The sequence below is a fragment of the Impatiens glandulifera genome, chromosome 9 (genome assembly GCF_907164915.1).
Source record: "Impatiens glandulifera chromosome 9, dImpGla2.1, whole genome shotgun sequence".
Classification (NCBI taxonomy): Eukaryota; Viridiplantae; Streptophyta; class Magnoliopsida; order Ericales; family Balsaminaceae; genus Impatiens; species Impatiens glandulifera.
The window spans coordinates 37,675,965-37,698,451 of record NC_061870.1 but is presented as its reverse complement, the minus strand read 5'-3'; the positions used below and the strand labels follow the sequence as shown (position 1 = coordinate 37,698,451).

The 22,487-nt window shown below is 24.4% G+C and overlaps 1 protein-coding gene across 1 annotated transcript; it reads left to right on the top strand.

The window, feature by feature from the left end:
• Window positions 1–16,660: 16,660 nt before the first annotated feature.
• LOC124915668 lies at window positions 16,661–19,181 on the top strand. The gene is made up of 5 exons (XM_047456429.1): window positions 16,661–16,915; window positions 16,991–17,062; window positions 17,766–17,845; window positions 17,966–18,173; window positions 18,593–19,181. Exons 1-5 carry the CDS (start codon window positions 16,760–16,762, stop codon window positions 18,707–18,709), a joined length of 633 nt encoding a protein of 210 aa, XP_047312385.1. The 5' UTR covers window positions 16,661–16,759; the 3' UTR covers window positions 18,710–19,181.
• Window positions 19,182–22,487: the final 3,306 nt, after the last annotated feature.

Below are 22,487 nucleotides of genomic sequence, written 5' to 3'. Positions count from 1 at the left end.
ACCAGATTCAAACTCGGGATGCTTGTTTACTTGTTTATTAAACATATATATATATATATATATATATATATATAATTATATATATAAATAAATAAATAATAATAAAAAGAAAAAGAATGGGTATGATATATAATCACACTTACCTTTGACCAAAATTAAAATAAAAGTCTATCTTTCCTTTTATTTTATTTTTTCATCTCACAAAAATAGGAGATTACACCAATATAGCATTTTCAAAATTAAGACTTTTCTAAGTTACTCAGCAAATCAACTTGTTTTTAGTGATAGAAATAAACCAGCATTACTATTATTAGGGTAACTCAAGATAATTATAATCTTAATTAAGATAATAATGTTTCCAAGTTCCTAATTCACATAAAAAAACAACTCTAAATTGAAGTGAAAAAACATGACTTTGTGAGTGTTGATTTAGTACTCTAGAATCATTTATGATTTTAAAAAGAAAAAAATTATACATTAACTAAAGTCTCTATAACTTTGTCTTATTTTCACTTTGTTATATCAAATAAGATATAAGAAAATATGATTCAAAAGAAAGAAAAGCAAACAATCCCAGCAAGATGTCTCAAATTTATATTAGATTTGCATATTTTGCCAGCCAGGGAAATTTGACATTATTAAATAATAATAATAATGAGAGAAAATAAATTTTGACTAAGAATTCTTTGAATAAAATTAATTGGGGAGGGGGATTGTAATAAATCTTTATTTTCATTGTTCAATATTTTTATTTGGTATCTCCATCAAGAAACAATCTAACTTTTTTTTGGTTAGATAAGAAGAACCTATAACTATTTCATTTGAAAATTTGTTTGTAAGCTCTAACCCCAAGTTTATGGCCATTTAAAAAAATGATTAGTAAGGTGAGAGAACTGTTTTTTAAGTTTTTCTTCTCAATGAGTTTGATTCTTGGTTTTTTGTATTTTTAAATTTTGTATAATAATTTATTACAACTCATGTTATTTATAACAACTTATTATAAGGTTTTCCATCACAATTTAATGATATTCATTAAAAAATAATAGTGAATTTGTTTTATGTTTAAATAAATTTAGGCTTGAGTGACATAAATATGAAGTATGATTAAATTTAAGGTTGAATGATAAATTTAATAATTAATAAAATAAAAAGCTCCAAATCATGCTTAATATTATAGGCTTCATCTTTTAAATATTATATGCTCATACCAACACAAAAAAAAATGAATGTATTACTTTAATAGTGGAAATTTAATATATATATATTTATTTATTGTATGAATATTAGTTTTTTTAAGTAGGCTTATTTATTATATATAATCGACAAAAAGATCATAAACAAAATTTATAAATTGTTTTGAATGTAGATTGAAGAAATCTATATTAACATGTATGTATGAGAGTGATTACTGAATGAGTTTAGTCAATTTTTAGATAAATTAAGTAAATGTTAGGGAATGTGGGGATAATACTATCATCTTTCATTAAAAAAAAATGTTTCTAATATTTCGGATAAGACTCATTATTTTCAATTAGGATTTAGAACCTTTTTTTAGATGGTCAAGGGACTCTTTCATTATTGTTAAAGTTATAAAATAGAGGGTTTTTTTAACATTTTATATATGTGACATTATAAATAAATAAATAAAAGATATATGTCAATAATTTAACTGTTGAATTTTAAAAAATTATAATGAAAGAAGGGTTTTGAAATCTCAATTACACCCCTAACAAAGATCATCCATTTTTATTTTTAATATACATTATTCATTTTAAAAATGAGCTTTAATTTGACAATTCGACTATTCTATTAAAATCCTAAAATCGACTGGCGAGATTGAAAGCATGAAAAATTGAATTAATTTATAATTTTTTAAATATATAACTTTATACATCGAATAATTCATATTAAGCATATTATAAATCAATTTAAAAACATTTCATTAAACAAAATCAAATAAAAAATACCACTCAAAATGATAGCAGGTTAAAAAAATTTAGAATGTCTAAGATGGGGACTTATTATTTTTATGAAAATAATTAATTTTATTATCAAAGGATTAAAAAAAAAAACTTTGATCAAGTAAAGTTCACTCTTGTAAGGAAAATTTATAGAATATTACAATCCCAGTAGGAATAGTCCAAGTTTTCACCATTGCAACTCGCCTCGGCTGCATGAAGTCGGAATCGTAAGTACACATTGTTCAACCAACGAGCCAAAAAAAAGTGGGGACTGACTTTTTTATTTGGAAGAGACCAAGTATGATTCTTGAAAAGAGGATAGTGGTGGTACACCTTTGAAAGGCCAATTTAATAACAATTCCAAAGAAAATTTCATATCAAAGAAATACATAAATAAACTAAGTGCATAATTGATAATAATAAAGTGTTGATATAAGATACCAAAAGTCATGGTTTCGGTTCTCATTGATAGCGTTTTGAATGGAACAGAGGGCAATTGTTGTGGGATGTTTTTCTAATTTTTCTTAATTAAAAAATATAATAAATAAATAATAAACTAGAAATTGAAATTTTAATTGAGATTACCCATTATTAAAGAAATAGTCCTCCTTCCAAAAAAAAATAAAATAAAACAATTTGTTATATTGTGGTACCACAAATTGTTTGATATGTGCTACTTTATTTAAATTAATTATAACCCAGGCCATTCTCTCTATCTTCTTTAAAAAGGATCAATCAAAACAGGACACATGGTTTAAAGACCTAAAAAACATTATTAAGTTGTGTTAGTTAGTGGGTCAACTCTCAAATAATGCATCCAAAACTATTTATTAGTGTCAATAGTTTCTATTTCCAAAGAAGGTGATGCAATGGTTAGACCAGTTGATAAAAAACTTTATCTAATAGAAGAAAGGGTAAGAAGTGAAATGAAAAACAAAATATGCATGAAAGCTGCTGAAAGAGAGATGCATACATATACTAGGCAGGCATAAGAAGTTGTGAGAAATTGAACAAAGTGTGATTGATTAGTTATTTCAAATAAACCAAATTCTTTTTAGATTAGATAGGTTCATTCCAACTTAATCATCATGAATGAAAATTATATATAAACATTCGAATATTTGTTATGGAGGTAAATTTAAAAATATATATTGTATCTAGTCATCTTATTAATATATTATTAATTGAAGAAAGTCAAAGTGGAAGATGGTTTCTTGCCATTTGTCCATTTCACATATGTCATCAATACCCATGCTATGTCAATTGTCAACCAATTCATTTTATGCTGCATAATACTTTTCAAAAGATTAAATAAAAAGGGAATTAATAAAAAATAAATCAAGTGAATTCCAAACAAGTCCTTGTCATTGTTCCCATTCAATTTGGCATCTCATTTCATCACACGTCGAGTAATCCAAAAATGAGCAACTAACTATATATCATATCAAACAGACAGCTACGGCCTCCTCATCATGATTATTTATTTGTATATTTCATCCTATTCACATTATTAATTATCCATTTTATTATATATCTTTTTTTATTTCTCAAGTTTTCATGCCCTTTCAATAATTAAATCGTTTTTTAGACAGTTCAAAGTTCAATATATTTTTAGAAAAAATAAATGTTTAGTCCAAATTAATAGATAGTTTGAATGAATGTTTATTTATAAATGTTTTCATTGTTATTATTATTATTATTAATGAATGGAGGTAGATAAATCTTTATCATGCTAATTGCCAGTGTCATTTTGATAGAAAATAATAGTAGATCATTATGTTATTATGTACGATAAATTCGTTTACTTCAAAACGCTATTATTAAAATTTTCTTTTGAAAAAACCGGTAGATACGATATATGTGAACCCATTGATTTTTTTAATGATATTTTAGTTCATTAACAATATATTTTATGTTATATTTATTTGTTAGTAAACATTTTTTTTTTCATGTTTTAACCCGAAAGTCAATTTGGTCAACAAAGACAATTAGATTAAGGGAGTTAAAGACTTAAGAATGAACTGACTTGGATGAGTAGAAAACTTTTACTTTTTTTTTCATGGTGTTCTCTATTATTTTCTTACTGTTATGTTTTTGTAATAAAAAAATAATTAATTAATAAAACTTGACAACTCGTATATAACTAGAGCCATATCTTCCTGCAAAGATTATACCGTTTAAATCAATATTTACTAATTTGGGACCATTATAAGTTTGAGTTTTTAAATTTGATTAACATTGAGATTTTTTTGCCGAGTTTAGTCCTCACAAATCCCTTTAATCAAAGTATTCTTACAAGTAAGATTAATTCTCCCTTGAATTATTTTTAGTGTTAATTTAATTTCAGATAAAATTTATAATAATATAACTTCTCACTAAAATCATTGGTGAACCATAATTAGGGATTGTATTAGTTTCTTAAATTTTTTACAATAATAATAATATTGTGTTAATTTACTTTGAAATTTTATTTGATATAATTAAGGTATAAAGATTAAGAAGTATAATATTATTGAGATAATGCAACTTATCATAGTATTTGTATACCTTGTTTGATTTACTTTTGATAAATTTATTATGTTCAATTTTTTTATATTATATTTATATGTAAAATTTTATATTATAATTATATTATTAATGACTAAATATAATTAAACATATTAAATAATAATAATAATACAAGAATTTGTAATAATAGATAAATTTTAAAAAATAATAATAACTAAATATAATAATATAAAAAGAAAATTCAAACTCATGTTTCACTTTTATGAAAAAGTTAAAATTATTTCTTATCTTTACACAAGATTCTTATATCATATATAAAAATACAAAATTATGAAAGATGTACAATAATAATTTATATTGTATATCGTTTAATATATTTTTATTATTTATATTTTATATAACTCATACCTTTTATAATTTGTAAACAATACCATGAATCAAACATAGCTTGAGTGGGGTTAAAGAGGTTAACAATATTTTTGGTTCAAATTTTAATTAATTAGGCAATACATACTTAAGAAGGTAAAGAAACTAGAGCATACTATAAAAAGAAATAAGATAACTATTTTTGAATGAAATATGCAAAGTTATGGTAGGACATAAATTTTGAATTTAGTAAAATTGATTGAAAATCTCAATTATATCCTTTTAGACGTGACTTCATAGGGCTCACTAGATTTTTATTTTTTAATAGAAAATTTTAATTGCACCCCCAAGTGAGTGAATTTTGAAGAACACATTTTGACCTATATATTAAAATTGAATTTATATAATAAAAATAATGATATATAAATTTCAAAATAGAAATTAATAATGTGAAAGGAAAATAGTGAAATTGATAGGATCATTTATAACCTGCCATACCTTAGGGCACATGACTCATGAGATTTCTGACCGATCTTTCTATCCCCACACTATGTCTCTGAATTTTATTTATTTTTATTGATTTCTACAACACTTTTTCTTTTATATTTATATTTAATATATTTTTTAATATAAATAATTTTCTATAAATTCTCTCACATGCAGTAGTCAACATTATCAACATTTAATCAAAACACAATTTATATGTTATTATTGATTTACATTCTCACATAAGATAAATCTGATTAGTACCTTCATTGTGACTTATCTCCTACAATTAAAATCATTTCAAATATTCATAAAATCATGTATATATATATACTTTCAACGTTGGTTACTAGAATCTTCAATATTTTTATAATTCCAACCACTTTTTTATTTTGATTTTTTGAAATTTCATATAATTAAAGTGTTATAATCCAAGTAATACTAGTACTGTAGACAGCTGTGTGTTCAAATATAGCTGCTGCAGCACTGATCGATGATGGCTGATGACACAACCATATATATATATATAATAATTTAGAAGAAGAAGAAGAATCCTATGTAGAAACAATTTGCAATTTAAATATAAAGATGATCATCTAGCTAGCTGTATTATATATTTGTAATTTATATGGATGGTATTGGTGGGTTGCAGATGGAAGTGGCAGTTATAGGGTGGTGGAGGATCAGAAGTAATAATATTTATAAGAGATTCCTAAAATAATATTTATTACTTTTAAGTGATGTTCCTCAACAGTCAAGTCTGTTTGTATTTTAATTTATTCTTTTTTTGTGGCACAAGGTGTAAAATTGAGAATTTTCTTTATGGTCAATATTTATATGGACTTCATGAATTCATTGTGCTAATAAGATGTTAATAGTATAATTTGTTATTGATAAATTAATTAATTATTTATATTATTGATGTCATTTATTTATTTTTAAATTCTTTTAGGGTGTGTTTGATAGCCCTGGAATTGGCATTGGAATTGGAATTGGAGGGTCCAATTCCAATTCTTATGTTTGTTAGACACTTTAATATTAAGAATTGGAATTGGAATTAGAATTCCAATGGAATTCAATGTAGTGTAATTTGATAGTTCTCAATTCCTATCTTTTTAGGTCGGAATTGTAATTCCAAATTAACACGTTTTTCATGTTTTTGACATATTTAACACGTTTTTCACACATTAAACACGTTTTACACGTTTTTAACACATTTTTTACACGTTTAACATATTTTCATATTTTGACACGTTTAACACGTTTTTGGCACGTTTAACACGTTTTTGGCACGTTTAACACGTTTTTGGCACGTTTAACACGTTTTTCACGTTCTTGACACGTCTAACACGTTTTTGACACGTTTAACATGATTTTCACGTTTTTAACACGTTTAACACGTTTTTGGCACGTTTAACACGTTTTTGTCACGTTTAACACGTTTTGACACATTTAACACGTTTTTCACGTCATTGACATGTTTAACACGTTTTTGACATATTTAACACGTTTTTCACGTCTTTGACACGTTTAACACGTTTTTGACACATTTAACATGATTTTCACGTTTTTAACACGTTTAACACGTTTTTGACACGTTTGACACGTTTTTTACGTTTTGGCACATTTTACACGTTTTGGCACGTTTAACAAGTTTTTCACATATTTAACACGTTTTTGACGCGTTTAACACGTTTTCACGTTTTTGACACATGTAACACGTTTTTTTACGTTTTTGACATGTTTAACGCGTTTTCACGTTTTTGACACATTTAACACGTTTTTTTACGTTTTTGACACGTTTACCACATTTTTGACACGTTTTGGCACGTTTAACAAGTTTTTCACATATTTAACACGTTTTTGACACGTTTAACACGTTTTCACGTTTTTGACACATTTAACACATTTTTTTTACGTTTTTGACACGTTTAACATGTTTTCACGTTTTTAACACATTTAACACTTTTTTACGTTTTTGACACGTTTACCACATTTTTGACACGTTTAACACGTTTTTCACGTTTTGGCATGTTTAACACGTTTTTCACATGTTTGGAACGTTTAACACGTTTTTGACACGTTTTCATGTTTTTAACACATTGTTGACACGTTTCACATGTTTTTTTACGTTTTTCACGTTTTCACGTTTTTCACACGTTTTAACACGTTTAACACGTTTTAACACGTTTAACACGTGAAAAACGCAAATAACGTGAAAAACGTGTTAAAACGTGTGAAAAACGTGAAAACGTGAAAAACGTGTGAAAACGTGTGAAAAATGTGTGAAAAACGTGAAAAACGTGAAAAACGTGTAAAAACGTGAAAACGTTTGAAAACGTGAAAACGTGTTAAAACGTGTGAAAAACGTGAAAAACGTGAAAAACGTGAAAAACGTGTTAAAAGGTGTGAAAACGTGTGAAAAACGTGTGAATAATGTGTGAAAAACGTGTGAAAAACGTGTTGTAATGTGTGAGAAACGTGAAAACGTATTAAAACGTGTAAAAAACGTGAAAACATGTGAAAACGTGTAAAACGTGTGAAAACGTGAAAAACGTGAAAAACGTGTTAAAACGTGTGAAAAACGTGAAAAACGTGTGAAAAATGTGAAAAACATGTGAAAAACGTGAAAAACGTGAACAACGTGAAAAACGTGTTAAAACGTGTGAAAAACGTGAAAAATGTGTGAAAATGTGAAAAACGTGTTAAAACGTGTGGAAAACGTGAAAAACGTGTGAAAATGTGAAAAAATGTCAAAAACGTATTAAACGTGCCAAAACATCAAAACATATTTTAAAAGTTAACATTTTGAACCGATATTTTATTTTACAAACATTGGAATTAGAATTGAATTACAATTCTATCATTTTCCCAAACATAGGAATTGGAATTGAATTACAATTCTATCATTTTTTCAAACATAGGAATTGAATTGTAATTCAATGCCAATTCTTATGGAATTGGAATTAGAATTCCAATGTCAATTCCAATTCCAATTCCCCATCATCAAACACACCCTAAAGAAAAATAAAATTTGTAATGGGTAAGGAGGGTTTGATTTGAAAGACTATTTTTTATTCTTTAATATTATAACAATTAATATATATAACTAGTGTGATGTGTAAATATAAAATAATCTTATATAATAAAATTGTGTATATTAATATATGAAGTTACAAATAATCATCATAATCAATATATTTATATTAAAATAAGTTTTAACATTATAAGTGTCTATATAGTTATCTTATTAAAAATAGTTAAAATTAATTTAAAGTGATAATAATATTTATATGATGAATATAGTTTTAAATTCTATTTTATTTTTTAAATTTATTCAATTCAAATTTTATGGGCGAGTCAATTCGCAAATTAATTATTTGACTCATTTATTCTTAAAAAAAAAAAAAAAAGGTTATAAATTGTTTGAGTTGTTTATATATATATATATATATAATATTTAATATAATTAAAATAAATTTATTTATTTTATAATTATACTTTTAGTTTTGACTTTAAATCTTTACCATTTATTTTTTAGAAAAGACAGGTATTATATTTTGTATTTATTGAATATAATTTTCACTTTTAAGTCTTTGTTTTATGTTTTTTTTCAGTTGACTTAACAAGTAATGACTTTAATCACTGGGACATGTTTGGAAACGTCTATAATTAGTTGAAATAACAAATATTATTAAATTTATTTTAAAACATTATTTTATTTTAATCAACGCTTTGTATTTTAAATAAATTAAAAAATAGCTTAAAGTCGAAAGATGGTAAAAACAAACAGGCCACATTTCTTAATGAGTGATCGCTTTACAATAGTGGAGCTAACAAATGATTTTGCGACCAAAATATCAATTATCTTCATTTGAATCTTGCATGAACAAGATCTCATGTATCACTCTTTAGGGTCTTTAAATTTGGGAGAAACTTTAACTAATTCTCAAGACTTAAGTTGTTGAGTTCCCACCTGGATCTCGTCTAGGCCGCCCCTGAAATGAGGTCAGCAGTTGTTTAGAGCCACACTTTCTTGACAAGGTCGGCCTTAGGTAGATCCAGCAAGTTTATGGGCCAGGGTCCAGGGAAGCCCACACTTTAGGGATTCATTTAATAAATATAAAATATATTTAATTAAATCTAAATGTTTTTTAAACATAAAGTAACATATTTTTTTATTAGTCAATTTTTTAAAACTAGAACAGAACACCCAAAATTATTTTCACCTAACTTGGGTATGTGGCAGCCTAGAACTCGGGTCAACTTGCTCCTGGGCACCCAGACTTTTTTCTTTCTTAAACCTACTTAGTAAGGCTTGAATAGAAAAAAAAAACTTAAATTATTTAACTAAATAGTCTAGATTATTTAACTAATTTAATAGAAAAACCTATTAGCAAGGTAACATTTAAATAATTAGTCTAGGTTAAATATATATATATATATATATATATTAAATGATTTGGAGAGGAATTTAAGAGAGGAAACTGGGAACCATTTCCTGTTCTACCCATTTTTCAAACAATTTTTCTCAAACTACCCACTTTTTCATTCACATTCCCAAACTACCCACATTTCTCTCTTTAAATAATTAATTAACCTTTTAATTACACATCTTTCAAATTAAATTCACTAATTACTTTATTTTATAAATACAAATATATATAATTAAAATTAATAATATATATTAAATAAAATATATTACATAAATATTAAAATAACACATATATTTTATTTTTACTTAATTTTATAATTATAATATATATAATTAAAAAAAAACATTATAAATTAAATAATACAAATAAATATTATAAACTAAAACAAAAATCATCACCTAACCCTTTAATATTATATATTAAAATAAAATATATTATATTATATAAATATTAAAATAACACATATACTATATTAAATATTAAAACAACACATATATTTTATTTCTACTTAATTTTATAAATATAATATATATAATTAAAACTAAATATACTAAATTAAATATCAAAATAAATATTATAAACTAAAATTAAATAAATAACATAAACCTTAAATAAAATAAAATAAACTAAATCTTAAAATATTTATAAAAGTATTGATTTAAAAAAACTTAAAATAAAATAAATTATAATAAACTTTAAAATATACGTGTTATTTTAATACTTATGTAATATATGTATTATTTTAATATTTATATAATATAATATTTTATTTTAATTTATAATATTTATTTGAATTATATTTATAATGTTTAATTTGAATTATATATATTAAAATATATATATATATATATATATATATTTGTATTTATAAAATAAAATAATTAGTGAATTTAATGTAAAAGATGTGTAATTAAAATGTTGATTAATGATTTAGAGATAGAAAAGTCGTAGTTTGAGAATGTGAATGAAAAGGTGGGTAGTTTGAGAAAAATTGTTTGAAAGGTAGGTAGGACAGGAAATGGTTCGGAAACTGAAAGGGAATGTCATGGACCAATCTGATTGGTCAAAAAAATAATAAAATTTTTCTCTATTCTCTCATTTTATCATTTGTAATACATAATGACATATTTTCTTTCCTATTTCTCATTCTTCTCCCAAATCATTCGTGGTATGTATATATATTAAATAAAAATTAATTTTTTTTTTCTTTTTCTAAGTACCCAAAGTTGAACTTGTAATAGAAAAATAAAAATATTAAAACAATATCATCGAACTGAGACTGACAGTAGCTATTGGTATAGACAGCCCGGACAGAAATTTGGTGTGCCTTTACGGAAAAAAAGAAGTTTAAACATATATTTTAGATTTAAGTCAATGAGTTGGTGGATTGAATGGGCCGAGACCATTCTAATTAGACTTATTATTACTATTGGGCTTACTAATAGAATAGTTCCTTTTCATGTAGGCAGGCCTAGTTATTTGAATGTTAATTGTTATAAATAATAAATTAATGTTGTTACTAATTTTGTTAAATTAAAATTGGGTTTGTAACACCATGAAGAGATTATGTGTAGTTTGCAATTTCTAATAGGATCATCTCTAATTTAATATCAATAATAATTAAGTTTGTAAGAAAAATAAAATGCCATCACCAAATAAGAAAATCATTTTTATAACACTAGATTTCTTTTTTGTTTGCAATAAAAAAGAAAAGGGGTAGCACTATGTATACCTAGAATTTTGTTTATTCACAATTTAAGTGGTAATTATAGTATTTGACTTTAAAGATGATGTTGAAATATAAAATTCAATAATTATCTTTTAAAGTAAATAATTGAATTAAAAAGTCATGGTGATGGTTGAATATATATTCTTATTTCCTTTCTGGACCAGCCTTTGATACTTTGATACAAGAACTTTAGGTTTAGAGATTTTTTTTAAGAATATATATATATATATATATATATATATATATATATATATATATTTTAAAAAAAAATATCACATCAATCTAATTTTAATTATTAAATATTTAATTTATGAATTAAATTTTAATTTTAAATACAAATATTTTGTTTTATAAAAATCTTAAAAGAATCATGATAGTTAATATAAGAGTAGGGGGGACAGATGGGCGGCACGTATCCTTGTTGTGGGGACCCCACCTAGTGGACGGTCATGATCATTTATCTAAAATTGTTAGGCAGAGGAAGAACAAACATTTCATCCACAATTATATTTTTATTTTATTTTGTTCATTTATTTTTGTACCACTCACATTTAATTATTGAGAGACAGAGGCTGATTTGCCTCTTTTAGATTTATAAAATATTATATAATACAAATTTAATAAATAAATGTTATTTTAAAATATGATTATTAATTAGTCATATATAAAAAAAAAAAAGAGAAAGAGATTGATCATAATAAATAGATATTTGTGAAAGGATGAGGTGATGATAAGTATTAAGCAGAGAAGATGATGTTGTTGTGTCAGCAAATAAATATATAAATAAATAAATGCAATAATTATCAAACTTATAAAATTATTAATTATTATTATTTGTAAGCTGCGTATAGATAACTACAACATCAAAGGGGGCTGGATGTGTCATTGTAACGCCGACCCGACCCGTATTTGCTCTTCATTTATTTATTTATATTTATTTTATTTGATGGATAAACTTAATATTCCCCCATCTCTATCTATCTACATATATATTAATATAAATCCACCACACTTTAAAATTGTTTAAAATATGGCTGCTCGTGATTACTTTCACCTACTCCAACTCATGTGTTTACATCATACTACTATTTTATAATTTATTATTACTATGTTATTGTTCTTATCTATTTATATCCATTTTAACATTAACAAAATAAAATTACTTTCCCCAGTTAAAGATAGTGGGTATTCTGAGTTTTTATTTTTTATCCTATCATCTAATTTATCAATAAAAAAATATCCCTTATTTTATTTTTATTAAATTTTAAATAGAAATTCATTTTAATAATTTATTTCATATAAATCTCAATTAATATTTTTTTTAAAACTATAAAAATAAAAACTCAATAAAACTGTAGGTCTTTCACTCATGACAGTCAGACAACAAGACAGACCGTCAGTGACAGGAAAAAGAAAATGAGTAATTTGAATTTCAAATTATTAGCTTTTTATTTTATTTATTATTTTATGTTTCTTACTGGATGGTAAAATTAACTAAGTAGTGGGTCCCATGACCTTTCTTTCAAAATTCTGGTAATCCTTCCCAACTGCTCAGTATCCGTTACGAGAAAAGAGGAACTCAAATTCAAACTTACCTCTTCAGAAATTCAAAAAAATCAAGACCGTTCAACAATATTTATTTAATATTTACTTCCTCTCTCTCTTTTGTATATCTGCCCTACAAATTCATATACTCGGTTATTTTTATTTTAAATAAAATTATATAATACTCGGTTATTTTTATTTTTTAAAATAAAATTATATAATTAAATGTTTTTTTTTATTAATTACCTTATCTAATCTATTGATTAAATAAATTTTATAATTACAATAATAATAAATTATTTTATTTTTATATATCAATACATTTTAAATATATATATATATTTTTTAAAATAAATAAAATCTATACAAAATTCTTATTCCCAATTCCACAATTCTACCTACTTTTCACTATTACTAGACTCATTTGATTCAATTTATTATTATTATTATTATTTTTATTTTTTTTACGTAATCTGGTATAATAATTTTACGTAATAATTTAGTAGAATAATTTTACGTGTAAAAATTATAATCAAACATATATTGCATTTAAACGTGATTTTTTCTTTACCCTACTCTAACAAATAAATTAGAACGCAAATAAACTGAATATAAATTAAAAAATATTAAAATTACCTAGACTTAATTAAATAAAGTGTAGTAAAAGCACTAGATGAATCAAACTTACACTATTAAGATAAAAGATAATAATACTCTTTTTGGTCGATTTGATATTTTTATTGTTTATTTTTTTAAATATATATATATATATATATATATATATATATTATTTGTTTTCAATTTTACTAAATTTACAATATTATTAAAATATATTTATTTTATTTTTACAAATTTAAATTTTAAATAAAAAACATTATAATTATTCAGTTAATTAAAAACTTAAATAATATACTTTCTCATTAAACAATAATTTTTTAAAAATATTAATTTTTAAAAAATAATCTAATATTAATATTCAAGAAGACTATAATATCATATATATAACATCGAGAGGGAAAATTTAGCTATTTATGTATTTTAATTATTAGTTTTAAATTATTTTAATAAATTAACCTAATATGTGATTTGAGACTCTAAGTAAGACCAAATAGACAAACACATCTAAGATCACAAATCATCATGTATAATTAAATAGATTCATGTATCAAATGAATGCCAATTACAAATATAAGAAGATAAGAAAGTTTTGTATTTAAATTTCATTTTGTCTCATCTTAATTCTTATTTAGATAAATAATAACCCCATCATTCAGTAGTCACATTCACACACTCTGATTTAATTAAAAGCTACAATCCAAAATCTTTTCTCGAATTGGGATGAAATTTCTTGGTTCAAGAGCTTGTTTGATGTTGGGTTATTTGGGGAATTTTTATTGGATTTTTTTGAATTTTTTTTTCTTGTAAGAAAATAGAATATTTGGATTTTTAATAAAGTAAATTACTATAATAATATTTTATATTTAAATTAAAATATAAATATTTTAATTGATAAATTAAGTAATTAAATGTTTGAAAAAAAATAAAACATGATATATGGATTTTTGATTAAAAAGACCAACATCATAATAAGAGCGCATGTACAGAAATATCAAATATCCCCTTAATTGGAAAAAAAAAGTATCAGATAACCCTAAATTTGTTAAAATTGTATCTAATAATGACTTTTATTTTGTTATTTAGAGTAGGCCTAAAATTTTCAGCTTATATTGTGTTTGTATCATACGGCTTAATAGATTTAGGGTTTATTTAATGTTTTTGAAAACACCAAGAACTATTTGATCATCATATATATATATATATATATATATATATATATATATATATATATATATATATATAAAGGGAAACTAGAAATACAAATTAATATATGTAAATAGTTATGAAGGCTTGAAATATTTAGCCTTTAATTAAATGAACTTTGTGTTTGATCCGTGTTTATTAAGATATTTAAAAATAAACTAGTATGTAATCTCGTGTATTTGCACGAATAATAATATAAAAAATCATAAAAAAAATATTACGATAAAATTTTTATAGGCGGATCCACCCACAATTCGATCAAAGTATCAATTTACTCTCACATATATTCAAATTAACCACAACTCTCGACCCGACAATTTGAACACTTAAAATTTTTTTAAGCATCATTATATTTATATATATATATAGATAAGTAAATTATAACACATTTTCCTTTCCTAAATGTTTCTAGGAGAATTTAATTAGACAGAGATAGTAGTCCCCATCCGCAGCCAATTAAGAAAAAAAAATAGTATGTGGTTTGACTATTTTATCATTCTAACAAAAGCTCATATTCAGAGACAGCCCACAACCCATTATTCCTTCCTTAATAAGTTATTATTTCATTGTTAATGTTTTAATGAGATTTTTTTTTATAATTTGTTTTTCTATAATCATATTAAATAAAATAAATTGATTTTTTTTTCATGATCATAAGTAAGAAGAAGAAGAGAGGCTAGCTAGTAATACTAATAGTTTTAAATTCCAATGCATTATTGTTAGTTTTCTAAATTATAAATTTTGGATGATGCTTTTACATTTTGTTTTCTAATCCAAAATTTATACAAATATCATTTTTAATGAGTTAGGTTTAATTTATATAAATGTATTATAATTTAAAAAAGACAATAACGATTGGATCATAATTCAGAATAGACAATAACGTCGTTTCTATCTTATGCAACGCGCATATTCTGAATGAAATTAAGAGAAAACATGGTTTTTTATTTGAAACATATGTTCAACCTGTTTATCCTGAATTTATGGTTAATTTTGATTTGGTCTAATCTTTTTTTCTTTCTAGTTCATTGGATGACTTAAAGGGTATTAATCAAGGATGAGAGTTGGCTATGTGCATGTTTCATATGAGGGTTTTGGTTTTTGTCTTGTCCCATTTGAGTTTTTGACATCATCAATAATTGACTGATCAAGTTTACTAGTGCTAGTTGGCTTGTATCGAACTTTGGTGATATTGGGCTTTGTTGTGTGTCATCTTGATTCTCGACCGTAACAACTTTTGAATTTTTATTTTTTTTACGAAACTAAGTTTGTTATAAATAATAGTGTGGGTAAATTATTAAAGGATTAAAGTTATTAATCTTAGTAAGGAACAATTATCTTTATAAACTGATCATACAGATGAATCGAACTTATCTTATATAATAAGTTAGCTAGAAGGGATAAAATATCGAACTTGAAAGGCTTTTACACAAATTCATGATGTGGCATAATAATAATAATAATAATAATAATTTAATAATCCTATCCGATGATAAGTTTTTAAAATAAGTCATTTTTTGTGATTTTGATAAAATATTTATTTAAATAAGTTTAATAAATAAAGCTACTACTTTTTGTGATTTTGATAAAATAAATATAATATAATAAAGAAATGTGGAGTGTGGAGAGTTATGATAAAGCGCGTATTTAAATGTTGCTGGCGTTCGTTCGTTCAACAAATCCGATTGGCAAGCATAACATATATATTTTTGGGAGGGCATACTTGGGATTTCCGCCTCCTCTTGTCTAGCTCTCTATATTATAATATTAAAAAATCCCTAAAATTTCAAATTCTCCCAAAACCCAAGCCTTAGAGAGAGAAAACAAAACAGAGCTTCTTTCTTCTTCTATATATATATTTACAGATCGAGGGCAGAAAAGGAAGGAAAGAGATTAGAGATTTTAAGATGGGAGATGAGATAGTATTGTTCTTGGATGAATTAGAAATAAGAGCTTCTTCTTCTTCTTCATATGCGATTCCTTACTGTAGAATCTGCCATGAAGCAGAGTTTGAGAGCTCCAAGACCTTTGAATCGCCATGTGCTTGCTCAGGAACCATACAGGTATATATTTTCTATTTCTATTTATTTCAATTTCTAATTCTAATAATTCTAATTCAGTTTTTATGATATCACCAGTACGCCCACAGAGATTGTATTCAACGCTGGTGCGATGAAAAAGGAAATACTCTTTGCGAAATTTGCCTCCAGGTAATCTATTTCACTTTCATCTATTTTTTATTTATTTAATAAATAGTTTTGGATTTTGCTAGCTTATGTGGTTTTGAGTCGAGTCTTGATGTTCATTCACAAAGTTTAATTGAAGTAATTCTCCATTACTATTTAATTTTGAATTTTTGAAAAAATAAAATATAATATTGTTATAAGGAGGTAACGTCTATTCAATTAATCATCAAATAATGAGAGACCACATGCATATATATTAATTAATCTTTGTTGTTTAATTATAAGGATAACGATAAAAGAAAATAAAAGAATAGATTAATCAATTAGTGTCTCCATCATCATCCAGTAATGAAAACGAAATTATTATATTAATTATAAACTCTCAAATACATTAGTTAAAGCGTGAATATATAGTCTTATCCTATATAAAGTTTGAATTCTCATATTTACTTCAAAATTAAATAAATATATATATATATAGAAATAGGAGGAGGAGGAGAAAAAGAAAGGTATTTTTGGAGTTAGGACGTGCCTTACTTTAATTTGAAGTCACAAACAACAAAAACAAAAAGTGGTTGTCAATTCTCACACGTACATACATTACATTTGTTTTATTGTTTTGAAGTTGGCTCACCAGAATATATTTAATTATTTAAGCTACGCAAACTATATAATACATATAATAATAATAATTGACATATATTATTTACTACTTTGTTAATTACAGAAATTCGAACCAGGTTATACAGCTGCACCCAAAACCTCCAATGGCCTGCTGGCCACCACTACTATTGTAATGTCCATCAGGTAATTTATTAATTAATTAATTATAATCAAAGTGCGCATTAACTAATTAATAATAATAATATATATACTTGGTGCTTTAATTCGGATTATCATTTAATTTATTTTGTAACAAAAAAACAGAGATAGTTTAGAAGTTCCAAGAAGAAGAGAAGGGGAGATTAATGAAAATGGTAGAGCATTCAGGGTGATTATTGATGAAAATGGAACCCATCAACAAATTATGATCCGGAACAACAACAACAATTATGCACACTTTTCTTCTTCGTCCTCAACCTCGTCGTCAGGTGGTGGTCGCGGGGCAAAGTTTTGGCGATTTGTGGCTTTGCTGGTGAGTTTCTTTTTATCTAAGACATACAAAAACATTGTAACGTGTTATGTTTGAAATTTATGATGATGTTGTTTAATAATTATAGTTAGGAAGTAGCTAGGGTTAGGATTATGGTGTTAATTAAATTTAGTACACGTGTCAACATGTTTGGATTAGCTTCACCTTAGGAATATCAAATTATAATAATAATAATAATAATGATTATGGTTAGGAGTTTAATTAGGAGGGTCAACTATTATAGACGTGTTTGATTGGAGACAGCACAACTATTATTGACTTTTCCTATATTACTTAGGCAATTGATAATTCTGTATTTTTAATTTTCATAAATTATAATGTATCATAGATCCTTTATTTTTTTATTTTTTTTATTTATATATGTTTATGATTAAGGTTGTCTTCTGATCTGGTTTTGACAGATGACAATGGTATTATTGAGTAAACACACGTTTGAGGTGATAATGGGAAGAGCAGAGGATTATCCATTTAGTCTAGCAGCGGTAATGGGTTTATTTATTAATTTATTAATTAATTAATTTGTTTAGTTGGTTGGTGGGCTAATCAGAAATTAAATATAATTATTAATGATTTGGTTGGGTTTTTTTGCACTGAGCAGATGGTGATTATAAAAGCTAGTGGAATAATAGTGCCCATGTATGCCTTTGTTACACTCATTACAGCAGTTCAAAATTGTATCAAGAAAACAAATGCAAATGTTTCCATCGTCGCTTATTCTAATAACACGAGTTAAGTTGAGTTCAGATCGAGCTTAATTAGATGATGGTGGAGTTGAGATCGATATATAACACTTGCACATATGAAATCGAAGAACAAAATAGGAGATGCATGCCAAAGATATATATATATAGATAAGTTTTTTTTTTCTTTTCAATTTATATAAGTTTGGATTTCAATCCAATTGTAATTAGTTACTGTATCAAGAGGGTTATTGCTAATCCATATATTCAAATGCATAATAATAATAATAATATTACAAATATTCTTTCAATACAAGTACAAGACTACAAGTATTTTATTATAATTTAGATATCATATAACATCTTTTCAATTTTTATTTATAAATTATAATCTTGTAAAAATATTTAAAATTTATAAATAATCTACAAATTAAGTTCCTACCATGCTTCCAAAATCGAGAATGGATATAAAATCGTTGTTTAGTTAAACTCATAAAATTTAGAGTTTACTTGAAATCGTAAAAGTTTAATTTGAAAAAATATTAGTTATATATTATTATTATTTATAATTAAATATTTTATACTTAACTAATTTTAAAATTATATATATTTAAATATAAATCAATTAAATAATAATAAATAAATAAATAATCCTCTAAAAATTATATTTATAAAATTAATTATATTAATTAATTTATTTAAATAAATAATAACTTTGTTTTAATTTATAAATTTGTTTTTCAATCTAAAATAACATAGAATCGTAAAATCAAGATTATTTATAAACCGTAAAATCTTATAATCGTAAATTTAAAATAGTAGGAGTTTTCCATTTAAAACTCGTTAACCTTTCTCTAAAATCAAAAATTAAGATTTTAAAAATTAACTCAACATTTTAATTGTTTTAGTTCTTATATCATCTCTTAAATTATTACATTAAAGTTTATCAAATTAACTTATTTCTCCCTAAAATAGAATTCACAGCATTTTTGTTAATATATCTAAACAAATTCCACAAATATGAAAAAGGAAAATATGTAAATGGAAATTACATAATAATTTAGTTAGGCTTTAGCAAAAACAAGTTCTGATAGAAGATTGAATAATTTATACGTACCACCATTTAAGACAATATTAGACAAGTTATTGAATTAGATATTGTTAACTTAATGGAGAATATCAAGAGCAGATAATGATCGATACTTTATGAGATTTTCCTTTTATTTATTTTTAATCACTTTAGTAACTTTTTTTTAGATCTTTGTCCATTTTGAGTTACACATCTCCTTCTAAATGTGTAAAGTATTTATCATACATTAGAAAAGAAAGATTATTGATTTTTTTTTTTTAAATTAATATGATAAATTTATACATTATTTTAAAATAATAATAATTTGTATAAAATATTTTTAATTAAAATGCTATGGCACTGCTTAAGTGGAAATTTGATGAAATGTCCCTAAAGAATCAGTTTATTTGACTTTTTGTCCAGCGCATAAAATAAATTCGCTGGTGACACTTTTTTTTGGACGAAAATGCCCCCGTTGCGAGACGCAACTGGGTGCTTTTTTTTTATTTTAAAAAAAATCGTTTTACGATTGCCGGTTGCGTCTCGCAATTGAGGACGTCTCGCGACATGGATAAAATCGTCCAAAAAAAAGAAAAAAGTTTTAAAAGCCGGTCAAAAAGTCAAATAAGTCAATCTTTTTTAGGATCATTTCGTCAAATTTACCTACTTAAGTGGTAGTTGAGAAAAGTAATAATAATTTTTAAGACAAAATTCAATATATTATTACACACTACAAAAGAAAATTTTTACAGAAGTAATAAATTATATATATTCTTACCATTTGAGTTTAAGTTAATTAATTAGAAGAAAATAAAATCTTGACTTACATAAACAATCTACTCATAAAAATATTATATATTTTCTCATTGCTGGGATTTTCATATTTCAATAATTAATTAGATTCTTGCTTATTGTTAGACTCTATCAGAGATAACCATCAAAGGAATGATACATTTTGGTGAAGTGTATGCCAAGGAATTTGTTCTTCATATTCCAGCCTTCCTAAAAGAAAGATTATCGAGTTCTTTCACCAATAGTTAAGCGATAGCATCTTTATCGACCGAAGCTAAAAAAAATGGCGAAAATATATGTTTCAACTAATAACCTCCAATTCAATGGTTAGTAAAATTTACGCTTCCTTCCCCATTTTTTATTTTGTTTTCTATATGAGAAAATGGATTTATTTCGATCAATTCTAACAAATTAAATGTTTAGAAATTCACATTACCTTGCATTTCGAATTTAGCGATAAAAATCTTTTTCCAAAGTTCATTATCACAAGAAATACAAATAAAATGGCAGAACTCATATGTTTATGTTGCTAACATATCATAATGGTATTACAAAATAATAAACATTTTTTTTAAACGTAACTAAAACAATAATCAAAGATGGTGTGAATGGTTAGTTCAAAATTGTTAAAAATACATTTCTTAAATATTTAATGAAGATTGGGGTATATTTAATTTTAAAAAATGCATAAAACTATTAACATCAAACAAATAGCAAAAACTTGTTTTAATTAATAAAGAATTAATTAAAATAACACCCACCAAATTGTTAAGCTTTTATAGTTATTCATTTTATTAATAAATACAAGTTTCAATTAATAATAATAATAATATATGTTACAAAGTTTTTTATTATCACTGATCAATTAACAATTGCATAAAATAAAAAGATAACTCTCCCGATCTATCGACATAATAGCTGATTTGAAACTTTATCCCTAACAATATTTTAAAATGAATATGCAATTATCCCTAACAATGTGAAAAAGATAAAATAGATAACTGTAAATCACAAAATAATTAATTTGACCTCATTTACTAATATATCTACTCTACCTTTAGCAATACAAGAGATTGGATCATTTATGATGTATATATATTTTTAATTAATTATATGAAATAACATAATTATTTAAATCATTACATACTACAAAAAGAAAAAAATATATAGCTAATTAATTATAAAATCATAAACATATTATTATTATTTATTATCTCTGATATTTTTCTCTCCCATTGATGAATAGAGAAAACTCCTCCTGCCATGTTTGACTGGCCTCCCTCCGACGTCTACAGCCCAACAGGTATATTTACTAATTTTCTCTCTATTTTTGTTTTTATTTATTTGCATTAGTACTCAAATGTATATATCATGAATATCATCCAATTTTAATTTAATGGAGATATATAGATAGATATACAGATAGATAGAATGATGATAAATTTGCATTTCTATTAAGCTAATTACTTACTGTTCATAGTAACAAAACACTAATTAACAATCATCCCTAGCTTGGCTGTTCTAATATAGACTTGATTTGAATTGAATTCATTAGGAAGACTATTATATTTATGCATTTTGAAATATTTTATTTCTTTTAATAATAGCAAGTGAAAATTGATGGTTTTTTAACCTAGAATAACTTGTATATAAACACTAATTAATCATGGTAGTTCATAACAAATACATTACTTAGAGCAAACACACAACTCTTTAGGACAAAACAATTATTTTCCAAGAAGGGTCATCAAGTGA